Source organism: Pan troglodytes, chromosome 5 (genome assembly GCF_028858775.2).
Source record: "Pan troglodytes isolate AG18354 chromosome 5, NHGRI_mPanTro3-v2.0_pri, whole genome shotgun sequence".
Taxonomy (NCBI): Eukaryota; Metazoa; Chordata; class Mammalia; order Primates; family Hominidae; genus Pan; species Pan troglodytes.
This window is the reverse complement of record NC_072403.2, coordinates 164058909-164070834: the sequence shown is the minus strand read 5'-3', so window position 1 is coordinate 164070834 and position 11926 is coordinate 164058909. Positions and strand designations below refer to the sequence as shown.

Genomic DNA, 11926 nt, shown 5'->3' with positions numbered 1-11926 from the left:
GATTGCTCAGTATTCTCTCAAAACCTTGCTGATCCACAGAAATAACACATGGCATATGTAGACAAGTCTGCTCCTTGGTGTTCTGATAAGAGAAATAAAGGATGGACAGGGTATGTGGAGAGGTGAGATCCCCAGCTATGGCTAAGAGAGAGTATTGGTAAATCCTCACTCCAAAAACAAACTATAAGGTTGAACAAAATTGACAAAAACAACTATTTCAACACTCTGCAAGTTGACCAAAGATGTATAACAATCTGAGAAATGTTTATATTGAAAAATTGCTGAAATTTGCATAAGTACAGTGCAGATTCGTGGCATTCTTGCCTGTGGCTGCTCCCACCCTTACCTCCCCCAGTTTGGTCAGCAACAGAACAAGACAGGTAGAAGGACTGACAGCTTTGTTGCTGCAGTCACAGGGGAGCTCACTTGATTTGGTGGATGAGTGTGCAGGGCCAATGTCTTCACTAGCTTGAGGTTGTGGCCGTGGCAAGCACATTCCTGGCTTAGGCTGCAAACATGCCTAGGGGAGATCAGAGTGTGCCCAGGCTAGCTAGCCCCTGACTCCTGTCTGACCATGACGGCTGTGTGCATGTGCAGAGGAGATGCAAAGGGGCCCAGCAAAAAATTGAGTCAGAGTTGAAAACAGCCTGAAAATTGAATGCATTCTCCAGCCACATACAGATCCATCGGTGGAGGACAGAAGCCTTGCTGGGTTAGGGTGTTTGAGCCTAGTCATTGGATACATGCTCAGCTGTGGAGATAGGGGCAACTCTGAGAAAGTCAGGCTTAAAAATAAAAACAGGAATAATAATTTAAGAACCTAGCAGAAACATCAGAGGCCAAATACTAGTAGAGGCAAGTCTCATATATTTAATTCAGATGAGTTATTTAAAAAATGAATAAAAACAACAAAATCAAGCAGTAGCAACAAGCAGGGAAGAATAAGAATCCAGAGTTGCTACAATAGAGTATCTAAAATGTTCAGTTTTCAATAAAAATTAGGACATATGTAAAGAAACAGGAAAATGTGGCCTACACTCAGGAATAGCAGAGGTCAAAAGAAACTATGTGTTTCCCAGATGCTGGATTTAGCAAAGACTTCATGTAGCTATTATAAATATGCTTAAATATCTGAAGGAAACCATGTTTAAAGAATTAAAGTATGACAACAATGAATCAACAAATGGGAATTCTTAAGAGACAGAAATAAGTTTTTAAAAATCAATTTTTATTCTGTAGTTGAAATATACAATAATGGAAATGAAAATTCACTAGAAGAGCTCAACCTCAGATTCAAGAAGGCAGAAGAAAAAAAAAACAGTCCCCTGGAAGATAAATGAATAGAAATTATGTAATTTGAAGAACAGAGAGGAAAAAAGGCAAAAGAAAATAAATAAATGCTCAGAAATTTGTGGGATTGACATCAAGCATACCAACATATATGTAAAGAGAGTCTCAGCAAGGGAGGGGAGAGATGAAGGGGGAAAAACATTATTTGAAAAAACAATGGCTAAAAACTTCCCAAGTTTGATGAAAAACATCACTTTACACATTCAAGAGGTTCAGTGATTCCCAAGTAGAATATATACAAAAAGATCTACACCGAAACACATTATAGTCATACTGTTCAAAGATAAAATCTTAAAAGCAATAAAGAAAAAGTAACTTGTCAGATACAGGTGAGCATCAGAACATGGGTGGCTCTGATTTTGTATTGGAAGCAATGGAGGCCTGAAGACAATGGGATGACATATACAAAGTGCTGGGCAGGGCATGGTGGCTCACACTTGTAATCTCAGCACCTTGGGAGACCAAGGCAGGAGCATTGCTGGAGCCCAGGAGTTCAAGACCAGCCTGGGCAACAGAATGAGACCTCATCTCTACAATAAATAAATAAATAAGCAAACAAACAAAATTAGCTGGGTTTGGTGGTACATGCCTGTACTTCCAGCTACTCGGGAGGCTGAGGTAGAAGGATCACTTGAGCCTGGAACATGGAGGCTACAGTGAGCTGAGATTGTGCCACTGCACGCCAGCCTGGGCGAGAGAGCAACACCCTGTCTCAAAAAACAAAACAAAACAACAAAACAAAAAGTGCTGAAACAAAAACATCAATGATCATCAACCAGGAATTCCACATTCAAAAAAACTACAAACCGCTCTTCAAAAATGAAGGTGGAATTAATATATTACCAGATAAACAAAGACCAAGATAATTCATTACTAGTAGACCCACCTTACAAAAAATACTAAATGAATTGCTTCAGGCTAAAAGAAAACGACACCAGACAGTAACTCAAATCCACAGGAAGAAATGAGGCACACTGGAATTGGCAAATACGCAGATTAGTATTTCTAAAGTCCATAAATTTTTTTCTCATTTCTTGTCAATTTTTTTAAAAAGATAGAAAGTAGTTTAAGGCAATAAAATAACATGGTTGAGCTTACAGCATATATAGATATAGATATATGTGGTAATAAGAGAATGGAGCTGCATTGGAGCAAATATTTTCATTTTATGTCATCAGATTTAAGTTACTATTAATTTGAAATATACTGTGATAGATTAAGATGCATACTGAACAATCACTAAGAAAATAATTCAAAAAATAATTAAATTGGCTGGGCCCAGTGGCTCACACCTGTAATCTGAGCAATTTGGGAGGCTGAGGCAGGCGGATCACTTGAGGTCAGGAGTTCAAGACCAGCCTTCCCAACATGGTGAAACACTGTCTCTACTAAAAATATGAAAATTAACCAGGTGTGGTGGCGCTCGCCTGTAATCCCAGCTATTCGGGAGGCTGAGGCAGGAGAATCACTTGAACCCAGGAGGCAGAGGTTGCAGTGAGCCAAGATTGTGCCACTGCACTCCAGCCTGGGTGACAGAACAAAACTCCATCTCAAAAAAAAAAAAAAAAAAAATTAAATCAACAGAGGAATTAAAATGACACCCTAAAAATATTTATTTAACAATTTGGGGGGAAAAGGTTGAAGGTTTTCTGTTAGATCCCACAGGTTAAGGGCTCAGTCCCACAAGACTGCCCCCCATCTCAGACACCAATTGCAAAGTACTGAGTTGTCACCTATACCTCTGACCAACTGGTTATAAATTGGAGTTTCCACAAACCCCTCCTTGGGCTTGATTCATTTGCTATGGTGGCTCATAGAACTTAGGGAAACACTTATATTTACCAGTTTATTATCAAGGATAATATAATGAAAAAGATACAGATGGACAAAAGAAGAGATGGAGAGAGCCAGGTATGGGGGAAGGTGCGAAGAGCCTCCGTGTCCTCTCCAGGTGGGCCGTCTTCCAGACACCCCCAAGTGTTCACCAACCTAGAAGCTCTCTCAACACTGTCCTCCTGGGTTTTTTATGGCAGCTTCATTACATAGACATGATTAATTACATCAGTGGCCACTGATGATCTATTCAACCATCAGCCCCTCTCCAGAGCCTCTCAAGAGCCTCTCCAGAGGTCAAAGGGTAGAGCTGAAAGTTCCAACCCTTTAATGCCATGGCTGATTCCCCATCCTGAGGTTATCCAGGAGCCCACCAGGAGCTGCCTCATTAGAACAAAAGAAGTTTCTATTGCCCAGGAAATTCCAAGGGATTTGGGAGCTCTGTGTTAGAAACCAGGGTCAAAGACCAAATATTAGAACAAAAGAGCCTCCTAGCACCCCTGTCTACAAGAGTTTTAGAAATTGTCTCAGAAACTGGGGCCAGAGACCAAATATATATTTCTTATTGTACCATAATATCACTAAAACAACGAAAGGCAGTAAGAACAGAGGAACAAAGACAGGAGGCATGTACAAAACGATAATAACATGAAAAATGTAAATCTAAATATATCCATCATTCTATTAAATGTAGATGCTCAGACAGGGCAACAATAATTGTGATAAAAATAGCTAATGTGGATTGAGTGCTGACTATGTGCGGTACTATCCTGGGCACTTCACATGTCCAGTCTTGTAATCTTCACAGTACTGCTATAGGGTAAGTGCTATTCTTGTTTCTATTTTAGAAATGAGGAAACCATTGAAAACAGGGATTGAAGAACTTGGCAAGGGAATGCTTGGACAAGAAAATGAATTAGTTTCCTGAAATCCATGTGACTCAAACAATGGGAAGACCCTCAACCCATCCTAATAAAGAAATGAGTCCAACGTGCAGTTTCGGAAGACTCTGGAAAGGGAGAAGCAGTGTCAGCCACGGTCCTTCCATACTCTCCATGAGCGAACCATGTGGTCTTCATAAAAGAACCCTTCCAGGCAGATGCACTGTCATCTCTCTTTACAAGTCAAGAAACTGAGGCCCAGGGAACTCAACTTGCCCAAGGTGATGCCAAAAAAAAAAAAAAAAAAAAAAGGTAGAATGAAGATTCAAACAGTAATCTAGCTGCAGAGCCTGTGTGAATATTATGTTGCATCTCAGTAAGTCCTATACCCACCCCCTCCCAATTCATCAGTTAAATCTGAGAAAATGGGTAAAGGAAGCATGCAGGTAGCTCTAAAAAGGGAAGGGAGTCCTGAAATGGAAACCTGGGGTGGGGGTGGACCAATTGTTCCTGCTTTACCTTCAGAATGAGGGAGAGGTTTTTAAGCTAATTATATCATTTCAGATCACTCATTCTTCCATTCACTCATTCATTCATAAATAACCACTCTCAAGCATCCTTCTTCTCCCTCACAGGGAAGGATTTGGGCCAGGCATTAAAAAACAGCAACTATGTTTAATGAGCACCTCAGTTAGTCCTCACCACCATCCTGTGAATTAGGTGTTATTACTTATCATCATATTGTTGATAAGGAAGCCGAAACTCTGAAAAATCAACTGCCAATGATCATAAAATTTTTAAGTGGTGAAGCCAAGAATTGAGGCCAGTTCTGCCTGACCACAGTGTCCACACACTTCCTGATACACCTGGGGGTGTTGGGCAGAGGGAGTGAGGTGAGGAGAGGCCTTAGCATTCCGACTCACTGTGTATGACAGATCGTTTAACCACCTTGATTTTAGAGGATCAGTGGTGAACTGCTAGCAAGAAGTGGAGCTTACAAAAAACAAACTCGTTGTCTTTAGTTTAATTCTTTATTTGAACATCAAATAGGTTGAGAAAATTGTTTACAGGTGCTCGAGCATCCCGCTGGATTCTTTTTCAAAGTGCAAAAGAGGTTTACAAGTGTGTTTCATTAAACAAAGCAAAGCTGCGACAAAACCGAGTCACATCAGTAATAGTATGCATCGGCAAAAGGGCATATTAATCCATCAAACACGATTTGGCATTTGAGCCTTTTCCCATAAAACAAGAGCTCTACACTGAAGAGTATGTAGTGCACAAAAAGCATTGTTTATCACCTGTGAGAGAACAGAAACTGGCATAATGTCACTTATTAATTCAAGTCTCTATAACCAATGACCTCTCTGTGAATGCAAAGGGGTCTGTGTCTCAGGCACCTGCTCATGGGACAATATGTTGTTTCTAGGGTGCACAGCTCTAAACACACACACTGACGATGGGTTTGGAACATGGCAGCATTTACATATTTTAAAAGTTCAGGCACAATTGGATGCAAAAAAAAGAATAGAAATTTTTCTTGAATCTCAAAAGACAGTGCAAAATTGAAGTGCCATAATAGAGGCAGCAATTACTTAGAAAACAATTTTAAATGACTAAAAACGAGGCCACACTTTAATTCAATTGGAAAGGAAATGCAGTTGGAAACAGAGCATAATTAACGCTACTGAAAAGATGGATATTTGGGACCAAAGTTCATTTGCTCCAGTTGAGAGTAAGTTTTCAGGGGATTAACTTGGGAATGGTGCAGTGTAATCTAGATCACGCTCCCAAGACCTGCACCGAAGAGAATTATGGTTGCCTTTTGAGCTACTGTATGACTCTATTTGCCTTTCACATAACTAGCTTCCCCAAGCAGATCTGCCTGTGAATATTAGACATTACTATGGTGTTAGTGATCATTCCCAGTACCCACAGTCCATCTCATAATTGGAAAGTATGAATAGGAAAGGATTTGTAATCAGTGTCATGCAGGGGAAGGAGTACTCTAAGCCAATGGCCTAAATCAATGGCCATTTCAGTGTATAAGATTTCAAGGTGAGAACACCTTAATGTGATCAAAAGTAAATTATCAGTAAGTCCCTTATTTGTTCAGCCCTCAAAAGGCATGGGCTATGGCGTGGTTAAACATATCTGCAAGGTTACTAGGGAAATCAAATCAAAGACTGCACTTCCTTAGGGGTTAGATTTTGCAACCTACATTGATAGGGTCTTCTCTTTGGATGACCTAGCCTCTCATAATTGCTGCATGATGGCATTACAGAATCATTACGGCAAGCTAGGCAATGGCGAAAAGAAATACAGACCACTAGCTATTCTCCATGGACTTTACTGCTGATGTTGTTCTTTCTTCTCTAGAACTGAAGCTGCCATTTTAGAAATGGCTGTAAATGCAGCTAGTTGATTTGTGGTCTCCAGGGCAGAAGTGGACTCTACTGAACCCTGGTGCACACCCAGAATTAACCATTTTCCTCCAAATACTTTCAATACTCTTCTTAATATATTTGCCATTCCCCAGATTCCTGAATCCATTTCCCCACCATACCTGAGCCCCCCAGATAAATCACATCTTTTAAATTTTAACTTGCCTCAGAGTGGGGGAAAGCAGAGGCAAGAGTTTTTTTTTAATCATGTTCCTACACCCAATACCAACATCAGCCAGAAAATATCTGCTGTCCATTAGTGGCACTTCAAGTAAAAATACAAAGAGATTTCCAAAGTTGCTGGAGACCCCTGGGCGAACATTTCAATCATCTGATGTTCTCTGCCCACTTCAAATGTAGTAGTATCTTAACATGAATACAAACACATTGGATGAATAATGTAAAACCTTCCACTGTATAATTGTTTGGCTTTAGCTGGTATTACATCGTCTAGTCCTAGAAATTTTTTTTTGTTTTATTTTAATTTTTTTAAAAGAAAATCTAAGTATAAACATTAAAAAGAACCCACTGACCCATTAGCTACTGTCCAAAAATATTACTACTGATATTTTGGTAAAAGCAAAATTAGCTGCCCTGAATAATTTTCCTTTTCAGGCATAATCTTTGCTACATAAGATTGTCTGTCATTCAATATCCAACAATAGGCATCTGGATTAGTGCTATTTTGTCTACTGTGGATACAAAAGTTGATATGAAATGTGATCTTCATTTAAATGAATAATCACCAGGCTTTAGGCATAAATGACTGTATACATGACAAGGTAGCTTGAAAAGTATACAAAAAAAAAAACAAACTAAATATTTTTCCTTGGTTTTTGCATGTTAACCCAGTCAAATTAAATCCAGAACAGAATTACTACATTCAATTGTCTGATAAACAAGCAATGTAATTTCAAAAAAATATATATTATACTATATAAGGTGCTTCTTAAACAAACTAAGGTGCTTCTTAAACAAACAGCAACAAAAGAATTATGTTCTTAAACATATCCTTAACACAGATACATAAAATTGTCCCCAAATTTAAGTGCACATAAAAACTTTTTTTTTTTTTTGCCCTCCCAGATTCTCAGTCCTTTGGTGATCACTTAACTGGACAATCAGAAATTAATGAAATCCCCTTTTCCAAACAAGACATACCAAGAGAAGCCCGAGCAGCTCACCTGGGTCATTGGCTAACACAGACATCACCTCTCAATAGGGTTTCAATTACAGACAATAAGGTCACCCAGAGGAAATCAAACATTCTTTTTTGTTAAGAAAAAGGAAGTAACCCATAATTGTGCTAGAGAAGCAAAGGCCCAGGGAAGGCTGCCCTGTGGCTGGAATGAGCCTTTCTTTTTTAGCCTATAGGTCAAAGGAAATTGAAGGAAATGAGCTGGCAGGAGTGGAGGCGGTAGGGAACGGGGCGGGGGAGGAAGGGGGAGGATTTTCTTCCCCAAACCAAACCCTGATTTTGGATTAGCTCTAAACCACCAAGGGCATAGGTAATCTGACCAGGCCCCAGTCAGCCTGAGTAGTGACAGCAACGGTCCCCACCCTTCTCCCGTGCCCCAGGGTGCTGGGCCAATTGTAGGAACACAGCTGTCTACAGCAGCTGTGACAGCTGCTTCTTCCAACCAGGGCCACGCTGGGAAATGAAGAAGAGCTGGACTACCCCAGGGATCCCAGGGCACCCCCAAAGGGCAATGCGGGGTCTGCAAGGAATGTTCCTAGGTAGCTGCAGCCTGTGGCAGGGCCACCCTGAGCAAGTCTGGCTGTGCCTCAGAACTGTATCCAGTTTCTGCCCTACTTTCCCTCTTGTTCTCTAGTAGCCACAACAATCCTGCACAAGTACTGTTCAGCTCCATGCCCCAGGGCTCAATGCAACACCAGGGCCCCTGCTCCTTTCAACTACCATTTACTCTCATCATGCATCACCACAGTGAACAGTTCACCCCTGTGTAAGGCACACACACGCCGGGAAGATCCAAGTACAGTGCCCACTGGAACAGGTCCTGAAGCTGACCTTACTGCAAGTTCAGGGAGGGAGGGCTTTCTTTTGTAACACAAAAATAAAAACAAAAATCAGGAACTTATCCCTCATATAGGGAGACTTAACTAAGATCAACTTGCTGCTCTCCATAGGTCCATGGGAGGCATGAATTAACTGGAACCCATGACCGGAAAGCCAGAGGCAGAGCTTTCAGCACATCTGAAGCTGCAGTGTATCAAGTTAAAATAGTCTTGCCAACTAGGGGATCTGCCTTCCCTGTGTGCCCCTTGTATTCCTATAGGGGGAATGAATTGACAATCACCAGATACTCTGCTACAGTCATATAAAAGCTTTAAGGTGTACCACTTTCATAAAAGGATGCATTGCCATAGGAATACAAGAGGGTGCTATAATAAACCCTTGACCTAGCTTTCTCCAAGTCACCAATTAAAGGAGCCACTTTAAATTCTTTGCTGTGGCTTATTCTTAGAGCCATTTAAAAAGTGCTTATCAGAGGCAAAATGTCTACTCTCCAGGCCTGGGTCTCTACAAGTAGCTTAAATGCACAGAGTTATCTGAGCCCCAACCCATAGACTGAGTTCAGCTGTGAAGAGCTACGGGAATCCTCACGCTTAGTAACATAGCAAGGGGGAAAGAGAGCTGTTACAAAGATTTAGCCTTGGAATCCCTTTGGCTGTTCCCAACAGAAGACAGAAGATGTGCCACTAAGAACTGAGCAAGCAAATGAATGGCCACTCATCTAGAAAGCCATTGGTGTTGGATGCATGCCGGAGTGTATGCAGGAGACAGAATTTGGCTAAAGTGGTGCATGATGAGGGTAAAATGCAGCAGGGATTATCTGAACCGTGTGGGAGCCAGGGAACTCTCAGACTGTGGCAGGGAAACCCTCTGCCTCCCCCGTGATGTAATACTTTTGCAAGGAATGCGATGAAGTAGAGCCCGCAGTGGCCAAGTGGCTTTGGTCCGTCTCCTCCACGGGCGCCCCTCCACGGCTAGTGGGCGCATGTAGGCGGTGGGCGTCCAGCATCTCCAGCAGCAGGTCATAGAGGGGCACCACGTTCTTGCACTTCATGCTGTACAGATGCTCCATGCCTTTGTTACTGTAGGTGGGAAGACACAGAGAGGACCACTTTAGAGCCAACCCGAGCCCCAGGAGTGCTGAAATCCCTAGAAGGGGAAGGAAGAGGAACTCCAAAGACACTTAGCAGCCAATCTTTCTTCCTGTTTAAAGACCCACTTTAGGATGGGAGCTGGGAAAGCTGAGGGCTTTCAGAAGCCCTAATGTGGAACTCATGGCCGTGTGGTTTTCATTTTCCACCTCCTACGAGGGCAGTCCCACCCTCACACTCTCCCTGCAGCCACTTTCAGGGTATTTGCTATGCAGGTGACTTCCATGGCCCTCCACGGCCTCAAATGAGATCCTATTCCCCTCCAATAGGATCTAAATGCATTCAGATAGGATCGCCAATGCTTCTAAAAAGACAACATGAGATATTCAGCCAAGCAGGAGTGGGTATTTTAAATGAGTAAAGCAGTTCAAGACGCTCCATTGTTAAATCTCTCACGTCACTTCCCATTTAACTCAGAATACGATCTAAATGTCTTTCCATGTTCGACAAGGCCCAACTGGCCCAGCTTCCATCCATGTCTCCAAGCACTTCCTGCCTCTCTCCCCTAATGCGCTCTCCGGAGCCACACTGATTTTTGTGCTGCCCTTAAAGGAACTAAGCTCCCCCAAGACTTAGGGGACCTACACTTGCTGTTCCTACTTGCTGGGATGAACCTTCCTCCGGTCTTCAAATGCCGCCTCCTCAGAAAGGCCTACCGCTACCCAGTGGCAGCAGCCTCAAGCCTCTGCAGGCTCAGCCTTCCTCTTTCACACCGTTCTGTTTTTCTCAGCACTCTTATCACTGCCTGAAATTCTCCTTTTTATTTATTTGTGTTTATTCTCCCCGCCTCCAAACACACACGTGCACACACTCACACCCTCAGTGCGAATTCCTAGAGAAGCAGGCTTTATCCTGTCCCCTGCTAGGCCTAAAACAGTGCCCAGAGCTCAGTTCATGTTCAGGAAAACAAGGGGGGAAATGGGCAGGGGGAAATGGGCAGAGGGAAATGTAGGCAAATGGCATTCTCCTTTCCCTACTCTCCTCCTCTGCTCTCCTCCACTAGCCACAACTCTGCTGCCCCACCACACTACTGGTGGCTGGGGTGGGGAGGAGAACAACTATTATCTAGTTTGAAATTTCTTTTAAAAGAAATATGTATCATGAGTAGCAGGACCAAGAGAAGATCTTAGAAAAATTTGCATTTTTAGTAGGGGAAAATTCAGCTCAAGTTGGAGACTTGCCATGAAAACACAACATCAAAGCTATTCAGGGCCTACGGCATGGTCTAAATTACTTGTTTAAGTGTTACTTTTTTTTTTTTTTGTCATTTAAAATGCTATAAAAGTTAAATGCCCCCTGGATCTGCCACTGTGTTCCTCGTGCAACCTGATGATTCACGTTTACAGTCAGATGAAATCTGATATTAAATTCTCTGAGTAGCAACATATGGCTGGGGCCAAGCTTACTTAACAAAATAGACTTCTGCGATTTAGATTGGCTGTAGTGAGGAACCAAAATATTATTATTATTACAATTGTGTGTGTGTGTATGTGTGTGTGTGTGTGTCAGAGAGAGAGAGAAAGAGAGAGAGAGAGAAAGAGAAGCAACCTCTCTCCAGCTTTTCACACGATTCCAACAGAAACTCTACAGAGCTTTCTCCCTTCTGCTGCCCTCTGCCAGACGTGGCCAGTAAAATCAGCCAGGGTTGTATATTTAGTGCAAATTTACTTAGTATTAACTAATTAGGCTTGCTAATGCTGACAAGCAGTTAATGGATTTGAAAATTCAGCAATTCCTTTCAACAAATAAAAACAGCCAACTGCAATGCATTGAATCTACAACATCACTGAAATTCCCAGCTCAGAGTCAAAGCTAATATGTTTTCCTCCAGGGTAAGGTTATTCTCTCAGCCAGGGATTTTGGCATCTAATCCACTCATGGCTTCCCTCTCTATAATACTCATCAAAAGAAAAAGACAGGGGAGACTGGAAATGTATACTCTGAATGCAGTCACCTACTCTACCTGACAGATGTGATTCCTTCATCTGTTATACAGGGATCCTTGGGGAACCCTGAGAACAGAGATTGCAATCACCTTCTTACCAAGTAGAAGCTGAATTCACAGGGCAGGGAAAAGCCTGCCATGAGCCATTTGTTCATCCATTCATTCCCCCATTTCTTTGTTCACTCACTCAGTAGTAATGTTGCGGGCATATACCATATGTAAGTCTTCACATATGGCACTGTGAGGGATACAAAGAAAATAAGATACATCTATTTTCCCAGGAGCTAATA

At 42.0% G+C, this 11926-nt stretch overlaps 1 protein-coding gene across 8 annotated transcripts in view; it reads right to left on the bottom strand.

Annotated features, from left to right (window-relative positions):
• Positions 1-5081: 5081 nt before the first annotated feature.
• ESR1 (estrogen receptor 1) overlaps positions 5082-11926 on the bottom strand; it is a 447866-nt gene continuing 441021 nt past the window's right edge. For 5 of the 8 annotated variants that reach the window (XM_054686430.2, XM_003311549.5, XM_054686432.2 and 2 more), the window contains one exon: positions 5082-9622. In XM_054686430.2, the coding sequence (XP_054542405.1) occupies positions 9388-9622 (235 nt within the window). In that variant the 3' untranslated portion in view covers positions 5082-9387. The remainder of the gene's footprint in view (positions 9623-11926) is intronic. The other 3 variants (XM_009452244.4, XM_063813580.1, XM_054686431.2) reach the window with 2 other exon arrangements.